The sequence below is a fragment of the Otolemur garnettii genome, unplaced genomic scaffold (assembly GCF_000181295.1).
Source record: "Otolemur garnettii isolate 467f Iridium unplaced genomic scaffold, OtoGar3 scaffold00249, whole genome shotgun sequence".
NCBI lineage: Eukaryota > Metazoa > Chordata > Mammalia > Primates > Galagidae > Otolemur > Otolemur garnettii.
The window spans coordinates 1,360,966-1,381,302 of record NW_003852644.1 but is presented as its reverse complement, the minus strand read 5'-3'; the positions used below and the strand labels follow the sequence as shown (position 1 = coordinate 1,381,302).

The following is a 20,337-nucleotide window of genomic DNA, read 5'->3' as shown; positions in this document are numbered from 1 at the left end:
AAGTTCAATTATATAGTACTAGCAGAATGTTTTTAACTGTGACTTTTGTATAAAAACAAATATTAATAACCAGAAGCACGTGAAATTTGCAATTTTCCCTCCTGCCCATTTTTGTAAAGCTGCAGCCATCTTGGACCTTTTAAACACAAATTTTAGGCCAGGTGTGGTGGCTCACACCTGTAATCTTAGCACTGGGAGGCTGAGGCAAGAGGATCTCCTGAGCTCAGCAGTTCCAGATCAGCCTGAGCAAGAGTGAGACCCAGTCTCTACTAAAAATAGAAAAACTAGCCAAGCATTGTGGTGGGCACCTGTAATCATCCCAGCTGCTCAGGGATCTGAGGCAGGAAGATGGCTTGAGTCCAGGAGGTTGAGGCTGCTGTGAGCTATGACAACACAGCACTCTAGCCTGGGTGAGACTGCCTCTAAATGATGATGAGGAGGAGAAAGACAGGAAGAAGAAAGGAAGATGAGGCAGGAAGAAAAAAGAAAGGAAGAGGACAGAAAGAGGAAGAAAGAAGAAAATAGCAGCCACTTTAAGATAAAGGATTCTTTGTTTTTAACTCATATAGACACAATGTAGAATAGAATAACATATACATTACTCGGATCTCTTTGAACTTCAGTCAAGAACACCAACAAAAGGTATAGTTTACTAAAGTAATAGAAATTTAAAATTATCCAGCAAGTATCCAAGTAAAATCTTAGCAAACAGAAAACACCTTAACACATTAAGTGAGTGTCTCCCTCTGTGTATACAGAATTTACACAAGACAAAGAAGTCAGATAAAATAAAATAAAGGTCACTGAAAAAAATCTTCACAAGTTATAAAACATGGTTTCTCAACCTTGGAACTACTGCCTTTTTAAACCAAGTTAAAATTCACATAGCATAAAATCAACCATTTAAAGTATATGATTCATAAGTGTATGTAAGTAATCTCAGTAAAAATCAAGCTGGGGGAGAAGAAGAGGAGGGGTAAATTCACAGCTATCAGGTACAGCACACACTATCTGGGAGAAGGGTGCACTTATATGACTTTCACTCAATCTGTACAAAGACAAAGTATGCAAACAAAACGTGTATGCCCCTTAACATTCTAAAATTCAAAAAATGTAAAAAGAAAGTCAGAGTGGCAGGCACTCCCTCTAGCTTATTAAATATATATCTCATTTCTGGCAATATTTTGTAAATACTTTCTCCTTACTTTGCATATGAATAAACTGGGGATCGTAGAGCATAAAAAAGTATAAGATTCAGGGACGGCGCCTATAGCTCAAAGGAGTGGGGTGCTGGCCCCATATACTGGAGGTAGTGGGTTTAAACCCGACCCCGGCCAAAAACTGCAAAAAAAAAAGTATAAGATTTAGTGGCTTAGCACCTGTGGCTCAAGTGGCTAAGGCGCCAGCCACATACACCTAAGGTGGCGGGTTCAAATCCAGCCCAGACCCACCAAACAACAATGACGGCTGCAACCAAAAAATAGCCGGGCGTTGTGGCGGGCGCCTGTAGTCCCAGCTACTTGGGAGGCGGAGGCAGGAGACTCGCTTGAGCCCAGGAGTTGGAGGTTGCTGTGAGCTGTGATGCCACAGCTCTCTACCCAGGGGGACAGCTTGAGGCTCTGTCTCAAAGAAAAAAAAAAATTTAGTGACATTTAGTACATTTACATTCATTATGTTGAGGTGTCTGTGTATCACCTACAACCCAACAGTGCCTTTCAAGGATCCAAGAGCCATGAAGAAGCGTAGGCCCCCATCTGCCAGTTGCCAATGGAGGGCAGAAATCTAATTTCCATAAACAGCTGGCTTCCCCGCATGGACACTAACCCCCTCTCTGTCATGTTTCACTTGAGCCTCCACTCACCCCCACCACCCCCTCACCTCCCTGTTTCATGCCCAATCCCCTCTGCATACATCAGTATGAAGTTCCTCTCTCCCCGGACTGCCAGTAGTTACTAAAATCATCTGTTTTTATGGCTTTAATGAATGCCTGCCTTTGTTTATCTCTGACACTGGTAAGCTCATACGAAGAGAAGAGACACAGAGTACACAGGGAGAAGGCCACATGACAACAGCAGCAGAGACTGGAGAGATGCAGCCACAAGGCACCAAGGAATTCACCCTGACAGCACCTTGATCTTAAACTTCTGGCCTGCAGAACCAGAAGATAATCAATGTCTGTTGTTTTAAGCTCCCCAGTTTTTAGTGTTTTGTTATGGCAGCTGCAGGAAACTCCAGGCACACAGAAACCTTAAGTCAACCCCTTTGTGCCATTCTTCCATGAACAATTGTATCAACAGTGAACTCTTCTCAGCCACTAATGGGGACAAAACCTCTGAGAGCTGTGTTAACACAAGAACAGCTTTGAAGAGACATTTTCTATGTATAAAAGTAATGCATGCAAATTATAGACACTTAGAAAATACATAAATATATAAGGAAAACTTTTCATTACCAGTAACCTGACTACCCACATCCATCCATGCTAGAAGCTTTTATTTCTTTACTGGGATCACACTTTATACATAAGTTTGTCTCCTGGCCTGTTTGTGCCAACATACTACAGAACATGTTCCATGTGACATGATGTTCAAAATGGCAGGTGATGGGCGGTGCCTGTGGCTCAGTGAGTAGGGTGCCAGCCCCATATACGTAGGGTGGTGGGTTCAAACCCAGCCCCAACCAAACTGCAACAAAAAAATAGCCGGGCGTTGTGGCAGGCGCCTATAGTCCCAGCTACTCAGGAGGCTGAGGCAAGAGAGTCACCTAAGCCCAAGAGCTGGAAGTTGCTGTGAGCTGTGATGGCATAGCACTCTACTGAGGATGACAGGGTGAGACTGTTTCTTGAAAAAAAAAAATGGCAGGTGAGGTGGCTCAGGCTTGTAATCACGGCACTCTGGGAGACCAAGGCAGGTGGATCACCTGAGCTCAGGAGTTCGAGACCAGCCTGATCAAGAATGAGACCCCATCTCTACTAAAAATAGAAAATTCAGCTGGGTGCTATAGCCGGCACCTATAGTACCAGCTACTCAGGAGGCTGAGGCAGGAGGATTGCTTGAGCCCAAAAGTTTGAGGTTGTTGTGAGCTATGACACCATGGCACTCCACTCAGGGTGATTGTATCTCAAAAAAAAAAAATGTTCAAAATGGTGGCTGTGAAGGGCCATGTTATCAGATACACAACCTCTTAATTCATGACAGCCTTTGGTGGCTACAAATGATGGTGCAGTGAGCACCTGTCCAATGTCAGAGTCAGTGTGAGTACCTAACTCTTAGGGTTAAGAGGGCTGAGGATACTTCCTAAGTGCTTGTTCCATCCCACCAAACAGTGCCTTAGAAGGGGCAACATCAGAAGACCTACACCCTGCCCCTTGCCAGCAGAGCACCATACATTGGGCTTCATTTGTTGCTATTTTGACATCATATTTTGCTTACAGAGTTTGTGCTTTAGTTACTAGTGAGGGTGAAATGCTCTTATTGTGTTAATTGCTTGCCTACTTTTCTCCTGTGCATTGACCAGCAAGAGGGGGATATGGATGAACAATAGAAATGACACAGGTTCTAGGTAGGAAGTGCTTCTAGCTGTGTGGACAAAAGTGCTACAGCTAATAAAGCAGGCAGGCTGACTCCCTCCTGAGAGGAATCCAGCCAGTTGTTCAGGAACCCAATCTAAGTCAAGTCAGAAAGGAAGAAAGAAGAATGCCTCACTGCTGGGCAAATTATGGTTTCAGATCCTTGGTGTATAATCTATAGTCAACCTTGCACAGTCCTACAGGGACAGGCAGGTGGACAAGCAGGAAGGGCACCTGGTCTCTTGGAAGTGAGCCTCAGCTGATCCAGGGGGCCCAAGCACGAGTTTTTTTTCCAGTTCCCAGATGCTGCTACTGTACTGGCTCCATGGGAAACACTGTGGCTGCATTTCCCCCACCACCACCTCCCAGGAAGCACCTCTAGTCCCTGGATCCTTTCATTTCCCTGGCCCCCCTAAGATTCTATCTCTTGTTCTGCCTCTGGCTCCTCCTGGCTCCTTCCTTTGCTCCCCTTGACTGTTTTCCCCTCTGACCAATTCTCAAGCAGGATGCTTAGGACTTGACCCCAAACAACCCCACCTTAATGAAGGTACAGCCTCTGCTTCCCCTGCTTCTGCCAGTCTCAAATCTCACCTTACCTCCTTCCCTCTCTAGGACAGTCTTTGATTCCCCTCCTTCCTCTCTTCCCTCCCCCTGGGAAAAAAGAAAAAAAAGAAACCACCAGCTCCCCAAGGAGGGGCAGCAGACAGTAGAGGGTGGCCTGAAAGAGAGTTAAGGGGACCATTGAGGGAAACCTATCTTTTGGGATCACCAGTCAACCCAGAGCTCACAGATGAGGGCAAATGGGGCTGAGGGCAGAGGTGTCCAAGACCTACAGCTCTGCTAGAGGAGCTCAGTTCCCCAGGGAGTGGTAGCTACTGGGCTACAGAGTTAGGGCAGGCTCTCAAAGGCATGGGGACATTTTGTCTCCAGCTGGACACTGCTGCTGATGCCAACAAACATGGGCAGGAGGGCAGGGGAAGCGCTGCCAGCTCACCTGCACCCTGAATAATGGCCACCAACAGTGCAGGGCTGGGCTTCCCACTTCTCAAGAGGGTGAACAGAGGCAGCACCTATAGCACAATGGTTAAGGGGCTGGCCACATGCACCTAGGATGGCAGGTTCAAACCCAGCCCCGGCCAGCTAAACAGCAATGACAACTGCAACAACAACAACAAAAAAAAAAATAGCCGGGCATTGTGGTAGGCGCCTATAGTCCCAGCTACTAGGGAGGCTGAAGCAAGAGAATCGCTTAAGCCTAAGAGGTGGAGGTTGCTGTGAGTTATAACACCACAGCACTCTACTGAGGGTGACATAGTGAGACTCTGTCTCAAACAAAAAAAAAAAAAAGAGGGTGAACAGAGGCATCTAGGAGCCCTTCTCTGACCAGCACTGTGTTTTGCTAACTCCCAGAACTTGTGAATGAGGCCTTATTAGGGAAAAGGATGTTTATAGCTGTAATGAAGGCAAGGATCTTAAGATGAGGAGCTCATCCTAGATGACCAGGTAGACTCCAATCCAATGGTGGGTATCCTTAGAAGAGACAGAGAGAAGACTCGGACAGATGGAGCAAAAGAGCTCATGTGCTCACAGAGGCAGAGACTAGACTGCCAGGTCTACAGGATTACAAGCAACCACGAGATGCCAGCAGGTAGGCCTGGATCTGATTCTTAGACCCTCCAGAAGAAACCAACCTTGCTGACAGCATCATGACAACTACTGGTTTCCAAAACTGCAGAAGAATAAGTTTCTATTGTTTTAAGCCATCAAGTTTGTGGTGTTTTGTTCAACCATACACTCTCCCTCCAAAAGCATTCAAAGTGCTCTTATAGAAAACTTGCAGGATTTAGATTTAAATGCAGCACCTGTAAGCAGAGCCAGCCTGTTCCCTTAACAGTTCCCTTGACTCCCAAAAGTCAAGTGTGACAGACACCCAGCTTTAGGAAATGGGAAAGTCACTCCCACCTCTGCAGATGCTGAGAAACCCCACAGCCAGGCTTAGTTGTAGATCTTACATCGTAATTCTAGTTAGCCCTCTCACATTCACACAGCAGTAAACCCTGTGACAATGCCCAGCACTGGATTCACAACATCCCATTCCAACCAGGGGAGCTTCCAACCAGGGGAGCTTCGAGGATGGCAGGAAGGATGAGCCAGGCAAAAGAAGAGTCATGTGTGTACTGCACTTTCTGTCAAAGTTCTACGTCCTGTCCTTTGCTGCAATTATAGGGTTAATGCCCAATGGCTTTAACATCGTGGGAAATGTCCAGAACCTTGCAAAACAAGTGAAGAGTGCCATTCACTGCCAAGTAGCTCCCAGGGAAAAAAATGAATAAATGTGACTACATAAAGATAAAAACTCAAGGCCAAGAAATAATAATAGCAAAATCAAAGTGGGAGAAGCCTATGACACACAAAGCTAATCCTGCTAATGAACAAAGAACCACTAAAAACTGAGGACATGCAGATACAGCAGAACAATGAGTGAAAGATACAGACAGCCCTCTCACAGCACAACTGAAAAGGGCCCTTAAACCTCTGAAAAGACGTTTATGCTTACTTCTAATAGTGAAACTACAAGCCCAGTAGATGGCAAACATCTGAAGGTCTGCCCACTCCCTCCTTGGCAAGGCTATGGGGACCAAGGGGCAGGGGCAAGAAAGCAAGCTCCAAGTATCATCCACCCCAGCGTCATACATGTTCCACAGTCCCCCTTGTTAAATCTATCCCCAAAATACACACAAGTGATACACAGGGATTTTCACTGCACCATTGTTTATGATAGCGAAAGATTGGAAAACAATCCAAATGTCCGTCAAGTGGGACCAGTTAAATATGCCATGGTCTGACCACAAAACGGAACAGCATGCAGCCCAAAAGGAGTACAGTGGTGTGCACAGCAAAGGTGCAGCAGGCCTTGAGCACAGGGAAGGGTGAATCACAGCTGGTTGGAGGAAAAGCTACTGCCCATCTCTGCTTGGAGGCACAGCTCTCCCTGAGAGCCCCCAGCCTCACTTCTTGACATCCTGGCTGTGGACTGGAAGAAGAGGAAGGGACCAGCCCCAGAGGCATGTGGTTTAAGCGAACAGAATGGAACAGAAAGAGCAGAGCACCAGGCCTAACCTAAGAGATGTGGCTCCTGAGGCCAGTAGGGCTGAAGCACAAGGCCCTGCAGCCAGCTCCCAGGGCATGGAGCAGCAGTCTGCTCTGTCACCTAGTCCTTAATCCCAGGTGGAAAAGGAAAGCAGACACTGCATGGTATTGGGTGTGTCATCTGCAGATGGCCTTGTGTTCGCTGGCCCTACTCAATGCACTCCATGACATGTATCTGCAGGGTATCCATATCAGGAGCCTGATACTGGCACTTGGGACAGCAGAAGTCAGGTGGCTCCTCAGGGGGGCTTCTCCTCTGGATGGGCAGGGCCATGTGAAAAGATGGGTGGGCTGGGAAAAGAGAACAGAAAGCACCAGCTGAACGGGCTTCATGCACACCCCCGGCACAAATCAGAGGGAAGAGGAGGATGGAGAGGGGAGAGACTTAACAGAAATGTCCTATTCAACTACAGGGTCAAGACCCATGTGAGGCCAGGAGCCGCCACTACTGCCTCAGGGCAGGGGGCTCTGACAGGGGTAGGGGTGGGGGGATGACCGATATCGGTCCTTGTCCTCAAGGCTCTGGGGAGACCTCCCAACTGCCTCCCCTGCACCCACTTGCTCACCCTGCACAGGGGGTAACGGAGCCTGGGAGACCTCTATGTGCCGCTTCCTCATGTCCTCAATCCTTTGAAAACAGAAACCATCCAATCAATATGTGCATTTTGGTAAAGCTCCTAGCTGCACTACTATGAGAAAAGCTATTAGGACAGGGCTAGAGGAGAGGAACAGTGGCAGCCCTAACCTGCCAAGCCAGGAGCCATCGGTCTCCTGTGGTGACCAGCAGTGAACCCCCAGTGTCATGCCCAATCCCTGTGAGGCCCACTGCAGAGGCCCACCTGGCCGACTCCTGACAGCTGGCCTTCAGCTTGCTGTACTCCCGCTGTAGCTGCTCCAGCTGTTCCTGCAGAAGCTCCTTCTTCTCAGCCAGCTTCTCCCGGGCCTGCCTTTCAGCCTGGAAGTCTGCCTTGTAGATATCCGCCTGGCAAACACAAGAGATCAGGGGATGAGGGATACTCTCTGCTGGGCATTGGGCAAACAAAGTGGAGCCCAGAGCAGCATGGAGGAAACAGACATGTCAGCAAGTGACTCAAGTGCACTGAGAGGTCAAGAGGCTCGAAAAGTTTATAAAAGGCCAACAAAAACTGATGCCAAAAGAGGAGATATACCAGCTCCCAGTGCCAGAGTGGGCCACAGAGGCAGCCTCTCACCTGGGCTTTCAGGACTGGAACAGTCTCCATCACAATCTTGTGCTGCTCAGCCTCTTCCTTCAGTTTGTCAATCACTTCCTGTTTGGCCACCAGAGCCTCCTCAGCCTGCTGGAGCTGCTGCTTGAGATCATCCAGCTGCATTCCCTAAAGACAGGCAAGAGGGAGCTGACAGAGCCTTGTCAGCCCAAGGCAGGGCCAACGCACCTCCCGGGCACACTGCTGCTCCAGGTGTGAACAACTGAAGACAAAAGAATAGCCCTGGCTGAGGTGAGCTAGAGCAGAGCCAGCTCCATGGTTTGAAAGCCCATCACAGGGTCCCAGCGTGTGCAGGGGAAAGGCTGCATCCTCTGATGGTCCAGAAAGCAGAAGAAATGCTAACGTTTTTCTCAGGACACAGAATCTTAGAACTGAAAAGGGCCAGGCACAGTGGCTCACGCCTATAATCCTAGCACTCTGGGAGGCTGAGGTGGGTGGATTGCCCTGAGCTCACAGTTCAAGACCAGCCTGAGCCAGAGCGAGACCTTGTCTCTAAAAATAGCCAGGCACTGTGGCAGGCACCTATACTCCCAGCTACTTGGAGGCTGAGGCAAGAGAATCATTTAAACCCAAGAGTTTGAGGTTGCTGTGAGCTGTGACACCACAGCACTCTACAAGGGTGACACAGTGAGACTCTATCACAAAAAAAAAAAAAAAAGAACTAAAGGGACCTCCAAGGTCATCTGGCACAATCTCCTACTCAGGGAAACATTCCTTCCACAGAACCCCAGATGAAGCGACAGGGGCCACACTCACTCCTGTAGCCGCCCACGGTTAGCCAGTTCCATGTGCTCACCCTCCACTGCCCAGCATGTGTACAGCTAAGTGTAGACACAGTGTTCCTTCTACCCTGCCATGTGGTCACAGGTCTGTTCATCTCACACAGACACCTCCCCCCGCCACACACGCACCCCCAACACTTCCATCCAGAGTAAATGGTCAGTTTTATACAGTTTTATAACCAACTCTTCCTCATGTGACCTGGTTTCAGGCTTGTCCTTACAAATCTCTAGGTACATTCATGGTCCACAATGTCCTTCTTAAAAATGTGATCACTAGAAATCATACCCAGTTTAGGTCTGATGAGGATAAACCAGAGATGGGCTCAGAAGCTGAGATGGTTATGGCTGGCAAGAGAGGATGTCCATGGAGACAAGCACATCCCCAGCCCTACAGAAAGAGCATCCCAAGGCCCTGGCTTAGCCCACCATGTGAACAGTCTGCTGATGTGCCTGAGAGCATCCCAAGGGTCCCTGCCTCCCCATGGGCTCCCCTGAACTATCACAGTTACAGGCACGATAAAGGTCTAGGACAAGTCAAGTATCCCTCCCAAAGCCAATTCTGTCAAGTCTTGGAGCTCGTAGTCTTCTTCATCACCAGGGAGTACAAGAAGAGGAAGAGACAAGACCAGCCCTAGACAGTTCCAAGCCAGCCATACTCACTCGCTTTCGCTCGCTGCTCACCATACTGCTCTTGATATGGTTGTCATACTCTTGGAAGAGCTGGTGATAGGCCACCTGCAACTGGGCCAGCTTCCGCCTGAGAAAAAGGACCTTTCACTAAAGAAAGCATGTTCTCCCAGGCCAGTCCCAGTTCTACCCTCTTCCTCCCATGGCCACACGTAGACTCCTTAGGCTGCCAACTCAGGCTTTGCTGACTGCGAGTACTGCCACAATTGGAATATCAACTTCATGAAATAAAAAGGCAGGGGGATTCTTCTAGAATAAGGGAGGTTCAAAAGGTATGCCAAGGAAAGGAACTTGAGATCCTGGATCAGACGCTGGTAGAAGGGTTTGTAAGGACATGTGTGGGACACACACTGACAAATGTGAACTAGATAACAGACATTACTATAGCAAAGATGAATTGCTTGGGTGTGATAATGGTCGACTCTATCATTAGCAAGGCTAACGGACCGAACTGGCCCTCACCCATAGCCAATCCCTAAAAGGACTGCCCAGAAGGCAGAAAAAAAGCTACAGGTAACCTGGCATCTGCCCCACCCCGCCACCCCGTGACCCTCCACAGAAGACTCACTTCTCCTCTGAGGCAGCCTGGCGCTCCATGCGCAGGGCAGCCTCCACACTCTGGCTCTGCATGCGCAGCTGGTCCACCTGCACACTGTGCTGCTGCTGCAGTGCCTCACGCTCACTCTCCAGCTGCCTGGCCTGCTCGCTGGCTGCCCGGGCCCTAGAAGGTGGACACAAGAACAGGCTGAGGGCATAAAGCAGGGGAAGGAGGGGGGGCTACAGCAGGGGAGGTTCTAAAAATCCTATTGACTACAAACTGACTCCAGGTGTCAGGGTAGAGGCACTGTCACCAGACACAGGGACAACTGCAGCAGGCAAGGTGGGGACAACTGGTAAGGAGCTCCACTTGAGACATGTTTGCTTCAATGCAAGAGCCTAGCTGGCACCCAAGTGCAGATGGCACTTGAAGCCAGCATCCCAGAATTCTTTTAATCTCTACCAGCTCTAGCATCATCCCACTGCCCCAACAAGGCCTTCCACAGCCCCCACTGTGGGGGCGATAGTGGGTGCTTCTGTGTGGACCAAGCGAGGCCTCCAGCCACAGGCAGACAGGCCCTTCTCCAGTCACCCCAACTCAGTCTGGCTGGTCACCTTCTCCCCTCTATGCCTTCTCTCATGCTGCGCCCCAACTCCACCCACCCAGACATTCTCTGCCCATCAAGGCCCAAGTCAAGCTCCTCTCCCTTCTGTCACCTCAAGGGAACCCTGACCTCATGGACACCATGCTGGAATCGCTGGGGGCACCTCTGTTAGTTGACCCAGCTGTCTGGAGGCCAGCAGCTAGGCAGTATGAGAACCACAGAAACCTTCCAGCTCTTGGACTCAATGATCCCACTTATAAAACCAACAACCCCAGGCTGGGCACAGTGGCTCACACCTGTAATCCTAGCACTCTATAAGGTTGAGGAGGGTGAATTGCTTGAGCTCACAAGTTCAAGACGAGCCTAAACAAGAGGAAGACCACATCTCCACTAAACATAGAAAAAACTGAGGCAAGAGAATCACTTGAGCCCAGGAGTTGGAGGTTGCTGTGAGCTATGACAACACCATGGCACTCTACCCAGGGTGACAGTTTGAGACTTTGTCTCAAAAAAAAATAATAATAAATAAAAGAGCTGGGCAGCGCCTGTGGCTCAAAGGAGTAGGGTGCCAGCTCCATATGCCAGCGGTCGTGGGTTCAAACCCAGCCCGGGCCAAAAACTGCAAAAAAGAAAAAAGAGCTAACACCCTTTTGCAAAAGAGTGACTAGCAGGCCTGAGGCTGCTGATTCATAAGGTTAGCCCTTGTCTGCCCAAGTACCCTCCAATGCTGTGACATTTTCCCTACTGAGAAGGGTGCATCCAGCACCTAGACTATTTGTACAATGTGGTTTATGCCAAGCACCTACTTTCCTACTAGGAGCTAAGAATTTTGGTACATGCCTTGGAGAGGGTGCCAACATGACTGGACCCTGATGAAAATCCAGGGAGCCCAGTCTCTAGTGGGTATCCCTAGGCAGAAACACCAAATTCCACCCATAGCCCCCGTCCTGGCAGACAATGCCACGTGCCTTTTCCCTGTGATTAGCCTCAACTGTGAGGTGACTGTGTGCTGTCCTAAGAGTCCTTCCAACAACCACACACTGTGGATATGGTTCTGGGTCTCCTGCAATGCCTCCTAAAGAATAATCCAAACTCCAATGAAGAGTCAGAGCCCAGAAATGCAGGTGGAGACTCAGGTCCTGAATGCCCAGCTGAGATCCTGCCCAACATTGCACCAACATCTGTAGGGTGTTTGTACAGCATTCACAGAGGAATTCCCTGGAGGCCCTTAAACTCACCTCATCCTTCAATCCCTGGAAGTAGCCTCTGCGGCAGGCTTTTCCTCACCACTCACCTGCCCTCCAAAGCCTGCCGCTCCTTAGTAGCAGCTTCCAGGCGACTCTGGCTCTCCTGGAGTTCCCCTAGCAAGGATGTCACCTGGGCTTTCACAGAGGCCTTGTCCTCAGCCATCTGCTGTAGAAGATAAAGCCATTCCTGTCAGCACCACTTTCTCCAGCACACCTGCTCCTGACACCCCCAAGCAAGCTCAGGGCAGCCTGAGGTATGTTCACCCTGAGGGCTTCTCACCTGCCCTTGGCACCCCCAAAGTCAGGCACCCTAGGGCCTTGTGAACCCAGTAGCCACCTGACCCTCCCTAAGGCCCCACTTTGAACTTCCACTACTGGCTAAGATGCAAAGTCCCCTCCCCCAACCTCCCTACCTCACCTCCAAAAGCTACCCAAACCCTGCAGGCAGCTGAGGCAGTAAGACAAGGTTGAATCCTGAGAGCCCATGCCACCCGGCCCCCCTCATCCCTGAAGATGGGGCAACAAGAAACTACAATAGGCCACAGGAGCACACACACACACCCTGAGTCTCTGGAAGCTGCCAACAGCTTGGCCACTGCCCCAGCAACCAGGCTGTGAGGGCTGCCCCTGGTGGCTTGGTCATATAACCCCAACAGGGGCTCTTTCTCAGTCTCTTGAGACTGAGTACAGAAGGAGACGAGACACAGGCACAGAAAAGACCACATATGCTCAAGTCCACAGATCCGGGGCCATTAGCAGGTCAGAGTTTTTAAAGCAGCAGTGAGTACCAGATATTGTTAAATGCTGAGAACTGCAAAAACACTCAGCATAAACATAACATTCAAACCCCTGCACTGAAACACTTGACTGAATTTTAATAAGGCTTCTAGAATCCCTAGAATGCCTCAACCCCCCTTTTGAGTTCCTGTCTAGAAACATGAGAGGCAATAAAAAGAATGTACTGCTTTTTCCAGCCAACACCTGACATTGGACCCTTACAACATTTACTAAAAAGGGTTCCCAGGCTGGGCACAGTGGCTCACACCTGTAATCCCAACACTTGGTAGGCCGAGGTGGGTAGAGTGGATTGCCTGAGCTCACAGGTTTGAGACCAGCCTGAACCAGAGCAAGACCCCATCTCTAAAAAAATAGCCAGGAGTTGTGACGGGTGACTATAGTCCCAGCTACTTGGGAGGCTGAGATAAGAGGATCACTTGAACCCAAGAGTTTGAAGTGGCTGTGAGCTAAGACACCACAGCACTCTACCCAAGGTGAACAAGTAAGACTCTATCTCAAAAAAATAAAAAACAAAAAGGGCTCCCGGCTGTGAATGCCTCTCCTGTACCTTTGAGGTGTCTATGTATCACCTACAACCCAGTAGTGTCTTTCTCAAGGAACTGAGAGTCACTGAGAAGGGTAGGCCCCCATCTGCCAGTCACCATGTAGGGCAGAATCCTAACTTCTATAAATGGCTGGCTTCCCAACATGGACACTGACCCTCTCTGTCATTTTTCACTTGAGCCCCCACTCACCCCCTAACCTTCTCAAACTCCCTGTAAAACACCCAAGTCCCTTCTGCACACGTCAGTAGGAGCTCAGATCTTCCCCTAATTTAAGCCCCCCAGTTTGTGGTACCTTATCACAAAGGCACTACAAAACTCATATACTTCCCCCAATGACAAAGCGAAGGCCTTATCCCCACTGTGCCCCTTGCAGGCAGCATTCCTGCTTCCTGACTACTGTTACTGAGATCCTGAGATCAGCTAAGCTCATACAGAAAGGCTGTGAGACACTGTCGTTTAGCATACAGTAACCTGTGGATGTTTTGTACAATGCACAGCCAACCCACAAGCCTAGGGTCTACATCCTGTACCTTCCAAAGGCAAGTCTGGCCCTTGCCCCACTCCTGGCAAATCCCCCAATAAGAGCATCATGGTTCAACAGGGCCTACAACCCCACCAGGCAGTCTACACTAATGACAGGATTTATGGGGGAAGCCTGGGCCACATGCCATCAACAGGACCCCTGCCTGGGTGGCTGGAGCTGGTGTAACCTGGTCAGTGCCATAGGGGGCTCCATGACCCACTCCCAGTAAAACCCTGGACACCAAGGCCCAGGGGAGCCTCCCTAGTCCACTTGCTGTCACCCACTGCTGCTCACACATGGCTGCTAGAATTCTGCACCATCCATTCAACATCCCCAGGAGAGACACCGGAAGCTGTCGCCTGGCCTCCCTGGTCCTTGTACCTCTGCTGATTTTAACCCATCCTTTCACTGGAGCAAACCATGACTGTGAGTATGACAGCTTTTCTGAGTGTTGAGTCCTTCCAGCACATCAGCTCTTGAGGATCCCTAACCACAGGTTCCCTTCTACAACACTAATGATCCTGTCAGTGTTCAGAATGTAGGCAGCTGATGGCAGAGATGGTGCTGCAGCCCTCAGCTCGGATTACCTGCTGGCATCTCTTTAGGTGCTCCACCTCCTGCAGAGCCTGCTCCCTCTGCCGCTTCAGGTCAAGCTTCTCCAGGCTGAGTCTCTCTACCAGTTTCCTGGCCTCCTGGAATTTGTGCGTAAGGAAAGCCTTTTCCTCCCTCTGGCTGACTTGGAAATGCAGCAGTTCCTCACAGCGTTCTCGCAGCATCTGGTTGCTCTGCCGGATGGCATCTGGTGGAAGAGGAGACCACAAAGGGAAGGTGAGCCTGAGGCTCAGGAGGCCAAAGACCAGAAGATGGTGGGGAGGAGGCAATAGCACTATTTGGCTTCTAAACATTCCCTTTTATGCTTTTTTTTTTTTTGAGACAGTGTCTCACTTTGTTGCTCTCAGTAGAGTGCTATGGTGTCATAGCTCACAGCAACCTCAAACTCTTGGGCTCAAGCAATCCTCAGGCACCTGGCATGATGCCTGGCTGTTTTTTAGAGACAGGGTCTCACACTCCTGGGCTCAAGCAATCCACCCACCTCAGCCTCCCAAAGTGCTAGGATTATAGGTGAGAGCCACTGCACCCAGCCCTCCTTTTATGTTTTAAACCAGAGATATCCAACCTTCTTTTCCCTCTACCATGCATTGCAATAAGCACTGTCTTGAGCCACAGAGTAATGAAAGATGATTAGCAAAAAAAAAAAAAAGTCTATGCACACATTTCATGATACCCAACACCACAGATAAGCAAAAAAATTCTCATAAAATCAGTATGCAGACACCCCTGCTTTATACAATTCCAAAATCAATTATACTAACGATATGCCCTTAAATTTCTCCAAGGAAATACCAAACACAGCAGCCTCACTTGAAGGCATGTATCAAGGTAGAGAAAAGGGAACACTCATCCACTGTTGGTGGAACTGCAATCAATGTTAGCCTACATGGAGAGTCATCAAAGAACTAAATGTAGACCTTCCATTTGATCCTGAAAACCCAATACTAGGAATCTACCCAAAAAGGGAAAAAAAAGGCTTTTTGTTGTTGTTGTTGCTGTAGAGACAGTTTCACTTTATCGCCCCCTGTAGAGTGCTGTGGTGTCACAGAGCTCACAGTAACCTCCAACTCCTGGGCTTAGGTGATTCTCTTGCCTCAGCCTCCTGAGTAGCTGGGACTACAGGTGCCCACCACAACGCCCAGCTATTTTTTGTTGCGGTTTGGCCGGGACCAGGTTTGAACCTGCCACCCTCAGTATATGGGGCCGGCGCCCTACTCACTGAGCCACAGGCACCACCCAAAAAAAAAAGGTGTTTCTACATCTTCTATAACAATATAGATGACTTTGGAGAATATGCTCCTAAGCAAAGTATCAAAAGAATGGAAAAATAAGCATCCCCTATACTCAGTCCAATTTGAACTAGAGGATAACAAATACATGTTCACATGAGATAAAAACTCAATTAAATTCAAATGGGGGGAGGGGGAGAGTGAATGGGTAAGTTCCCACCCAAGGGATACAATGCACAGGTATATAGCACACTTCCTGGGTGAAGGACACAACTACAATGTGGACTTTAACCTTACAAAAGCAATTTATGAGCCAGGCATGGAGACTCATGTGTGTAATCCTAGCACTCTGGGAGGCTGAAGCAGGAGGATTCCTTGAGCTCAGGGGTCCAAGACCAGCCTGAGCAAAGGCAAGACCTAGTCTCTAAAAATTGAAGAATTAGGCAGGCAGACACTCTGTCTCATAAAAAAAAAGGCGGGGGGGGGGCAATTTACATAACCTAATGGTATGTATCCTCATACATATTAACTATTTAATATTTTTTTAAGTGTATCAAATGCCACTTTCTTTGTAAGCAACTCTGGAATTCATTTGTATTCTGGTTGGCTCAGATATGCCTGCCCTGCAGCAGTGAGTTCCTCCTAGGATCACATCTCTGCTCTCCTCAAGACGTAGGTGTCCTGATATGCCTGTAGTCAGCAAAGGCCAGAGGAAAGGAGAGTCTCATACCCTGTGGACACCCCAAGTAGTGAAGGAGCCATCTGAGGTAATAAAACCGATCAGTGACATATAAAGGTTCTAGCAAAGTACAGAGCTATATAAAATGGGGCAGGCAGTCAAAACTCTTGACCAGCTAACCCTAACCCTATCTGCTGACAAGCACATTATCCACCCAACCTCACTCCACCTCCCTCGGGACCCATCAGAATCCTGCCCACTCCACTCAAAGCTCAGCTCACATGCAACTTTTATTTTTTTGAGACAGACTCACTCTGTTTCCCAGGCTAGAGTGCTGTAGCATCATAGCTCACAGCAACCTAAAACTCTTGGGCTCAAGTGATTCTCCTGCCTCAGCCTCCCAAGTAGCTGGGACTACAGATGCCCACCACAGCGCCCAGCTAGTTTTTTCTATTTTTAGTAGAGACAGGGTCTCACTCTTGTTCATGCTGATCTGGAACTCCTGAGCTCAAATGATCCTCCAGAGTACTAGGATTACAGGCATAAACTACTACACCCAGCCTCTACCTTTTTTTTTTAACTGTTTTTTATAAAATCAAATTCATCATTTCAACTGAAGTACACACTAGTATTTCAGTGGTTTTTACTGTATTCACAAGGTAACCATAAGCACAGCCTAATTCCAGAACATTTCCAATAGCCAAAAAGGAAATTGCACATCCATTAGCAATCATTCTCCCTTTCCCCTGCCCCCTCCCTGGTGCCTACTCATCTGCTCTCTGGCTCTGGGGATTGGCACTGTTCTCTTCTGAACATATCACATAAATTGAATCATGCACTAGGTACGTGAACTTCTTGTATGAAGTTTCTCCCCAAATATTTCAAACAAAGACTATGTCCCTCCTCCTCCCTGGCTCTCACAGCCTCCTCCACCAACACAATTGTGATCATCTTGGGAGGAAGACATCTTCAGGGCCCCTGGAGGTTTGGTCCAGGGCCTGACCTGTGAAGCCACCAAGTCTCACTTGCCATCTACCAGGCTGAGATCTGGCAGCGTGGAGGCAATAGAGCCTCAAGGCCTCCCCATGCTTCTGGAACCCAAGGGAAGCTACTACACTGAACTCACAGCATGGAAGGGAACCAGGAATGCCATGTGCTGTGCCATGTTCTGTGTGCAGCTGGCATGCAGCACTCTCACTCCCAAGTCTCTCTCAATGGAGTACCGTCCTGGGGTTGAGCAGAGGCCCCCAACCTGGCTGCCAGTTTTATATGCACTAATGTTCTGAAGGCCCCAATACAGCAGATCTCACCTGGGGACAAGTGGCAATGTCTGTGGGCATTGTTAGTTGTCACAACAGGAGGAGCACAGCTGGCATCCAGTGAGTAGAGGCCAGGGATGCTGCTTACTACCTGCAATATGCAGGACATCACCACTACAAAGAATCATCCAGCTTCAGGTATCAACAGTGCTGAAGGCAGAGGCCCCTGCCCTACAGCAGGTAGTTTCTCTTGGTTCTCTCCCTCCAATGTAGCCTAGCCCTCAACACCAAGCAGCCCCTCAGTGGCAAGTGGACTGCACTGGGCCCCTTCTGCCCTGGAAAGAAAGATGATTCATCTTGACAAAGAAAAGGCATGGATTTGGTCCCTGCAGGGTGCTGGCCATCACTGTCTCTGAAGCTTATACAGCATATGATTCATTGACACAAAGGCCCACGTACCTTTCCAGACCACTGTACAAGAAAGGAGATAGAGGAGTGGGATAGTGCCAATGGCCTCCTCTGGCTACAGCACACACTGCCCACCCAAAAGCTACTGACCAGCAAGGGATATAAAGGCCCAGACATGTTGTTCATTCCAGCTCCAGAGCTCCCCCAAGGTCAGCTAAGGCTATCTTTGAGCCTGCCCTAAAGCCCACTCTGCCCTTTTCCCAGCCCTGCTCCTTTCTTCCCCTTCCCAATACTAGTCCTAAGTGCACTTTAAATAAACTTCCTGCTCTCTGACCTGCACCTCAGCATCTACTTCCAGGAAACCTCACCTGAAACCACCAAGAGGAAAAGTAGCTAAGTTCGAAATACTTGCCAGCTCTCAGATGAGTCCCCACCCACACCCAGCAAGTCAGAAGAGCAAGTGAGTATAAGCCTTTCCCTCAGCAATGCTAGGTCTCCTACCCTTTGACTCCACCTGCCCACTGTCTTCCTCACCTCGGAGCTCTTGATTCTCCTCCACACAGCGCTGGAGGGTCTCAGGAGTGCCCTGCTCTGAAGGAAGATGCAGCATGGCTGGCTTCCCTAGAGAAGACTCTTCACCCAGCATGTCCTGCTCCCCTGCCAGGCCACAACTGGGCTGCACCATGTCACACAGCTGATTCTTCCAGAGGAGCCTGTTCATCCAAGAAGTCAGAGTCTGGAAGAAAAAAGCAACAAAAGCATTGCACAAGGTCCTCATGAACTCTCTTACCCAGCAGGACAAGAATTTGACTCTGTGCAGGAGTTTTGGGGCCATGGTTCAGCAATGATTTTAAACTCTCTGCCTAGAACCTATCTCCAGGCTGTAATGAAAGTTAAGAGGTTCATCAGACATGGGAAATTAGGAGAGAGAATTATCTGTGGAGGTAGCTGTCAGTGTGCTGGGAATCCTACCCCTAAACACCTCCAAGCCAGTGAAGTAGAGGGGGCTGGCCCCTCAGCTAATACAGTATGCTGAATGGTAGCCCCCCTCAAAAGATACATCTATGTCCTATCCCCCAAAACATAAAATTATGACTTTATTTGGAAAAAAAGAGACCTTATCCTGGATTACCCCGTAGACCCTAACCCAGTGACAGGTGTCCTTCTGAGACACAGAATAAGATAGAGGGAGACAAAGGAAGACACACGGGACAAGAGGCCATGTGGAGACAGAGGAGAGACTGGAGTGATGTGGCCACAGGCCCAAGAATAACTTTAGCCACAGAAGCTGAAATACCAAGGAAGGGTCCTCTCCTAGAGCCTGTGGATGTGTGGCTTGCTGAGACTTTCATTTTGAACTTCTGGTCTCCAGAACTGAAAGAGATTAAATTCCTGCTGTTTTAAGCCACCAAGCTTGTGGTCATTTATTACGCAGCCCTCAGAAACTCATATACCTAGTAAGAGGGGATTTGAGGAGCCAATGAGATCCTGATTTTGGTTTCCTGGAGCTAGGGACATGGGCAGAGGAGACATCTGGTGTCTGATGACATGCACTGAGAAATCTAAAAGCAAGAGCTGAGCTGTCAGCCTGAGACAGTGGAGCAAGTAGATAGGCTGAGCTTCTAATGTCCTCTTGTGAACTAGAAGTAGACCATGTGGAACAGCATGGAGCCCTTTTAAACACAACCCAAGACTACTAGAAGGATGTCAAACCCTGAGAGAACGCCTGAGGTGAGGGAGAGTGAATTTAAGGCAGAATAAAGTCGGTCCCTTTCGGTCCCTTTGACTATTAATACCGCTGAATACCCTACAGACCTATCAGCAACAGATGACACAGCTGACCTCTCCCTCCTCCTCAATATACTTTCTTCCATTGGCTTCCAGAACAGCCAGCCCACTTCCCTGGTTTCTCTCCTAGGTCACTGGCTGCTCCTGCTCAGGCACTTTCACTGGGCTACCACCCTCTCAAGCTGGGTGCCCCAGGGCTCTGTACTGGGACCTCTTCTGTAACCACACTCACTTCTATAGTAATTTTATCCAATCTCATGGCTTTAACCCGAATCTTAATACTTAATTGGACCTCCTTTATAAACTTCAGACTCACATCTCAAACCAAACATTTCTACTTGGATATCTCCAGACAAACGCGGCGGGAATGGGTCGGGGCCCAACAGGAGGGAGCCTGAACGTCCAGGGGAGTCCTGGAGAAGGTGGAACGCCCGCCGACAGAACCCTGTCTTCCGGGAAAAGCACCACACCTGTCAGTAGAGTCGGCCAGACGTGAGGAGGGTGGCAGCGGCGGGTTGCTAGCACTCCTAGGGGCCCAGCGCTCTGAGAAACTCCTACTTCAGTGGCCCACCTTCCTATCTCTCTTGACGAAAGCCCCGCTACCGGCTTCCGGTGTCGTAGTCGTGGGATCCGGAAGTATAAACCAGCGACCCCGCCCCCCGGAACGCAGGAG

The 20,337-nt window shown here is 49.2% G+C and overlaps 1 protein-coding gene across 2 annotated transcripts; it reads right to left on the bottom strand.

Moving 5' to 3' along the window:
• Positions 1 to 6,056: 6,056 nt before the first annotated feature.
• Positions 6,057 to 20,243, bottom strand: IKBKG (inhibitor of nuclear factor kappa B kinase subunit gamma). 2 transcript variants are annotated; one of them, XM_003802577.3, is made up of 10 exons: positions 20,135 to 20,243; positions 18,411 to 18,612; positions 14,277 to 14,488; positions 11,871 to 11,989; positions 10,003 to 10,155; positions 9,408 to 9,504; positions 7,930 to 8,073; positions 7,558 to 7,700; positions 7,285 to 7,346; positions 6,057 to 7,009 (listed from the first exon to the last, which is right to left on the bottom strand). In XM_003802577.3, exons 2-10 carry the CDS (start codon positions 18,595 to 18,597, stop codon positions 6,867 to 6,869), a joined length of 1,260 nt encoding a protein of 419 aa, XP_003802625.1. In that variant the 5' UTR covers positions 18,598 to 18,612; positions 20,135 to 20,243; the 3' UTR covers positions 6,057 to 6,866. The 2 variants fall into 2 exon arrangements, with proteins under 2 accessions (XP_003802625.1, XP_023364225.1); XM_023508457.1 differs by having other exon boundaries at positions 6,867 to 7,009; positions 9,429 to 9,504; positions 20,135 to 20,242.
• Between the last annotated feature and the right edge of the window lie 94 nt (positions 20,244 to 20,337).

Bases quoted from the DNA above. Each gene is read 5' to 3' on its own strand.
- IKBKG (XM_003802577.3), bottom strand. From the start codon at position 18,597: ATGAACAGGCTCCTCTGGAAGAATCAGCTGTGTGACATGGTGCAGCCC. The intron at 9,505-10,002 runs GTGAGTCTTCTG...CCTTTTTCTCAG, and splicing joins CAGGCTGCCTCAGAGGAGAA to GCGGAAGCTGGCCCAGTTGC. The intron at 7,701-7,929 runs GTGAGAGGCTGC...TGTGTTTGCCAG, and splicing joins TTCCAGTCCTGAAAGCCCAG to GCGGATATCTACAAGGCAGA.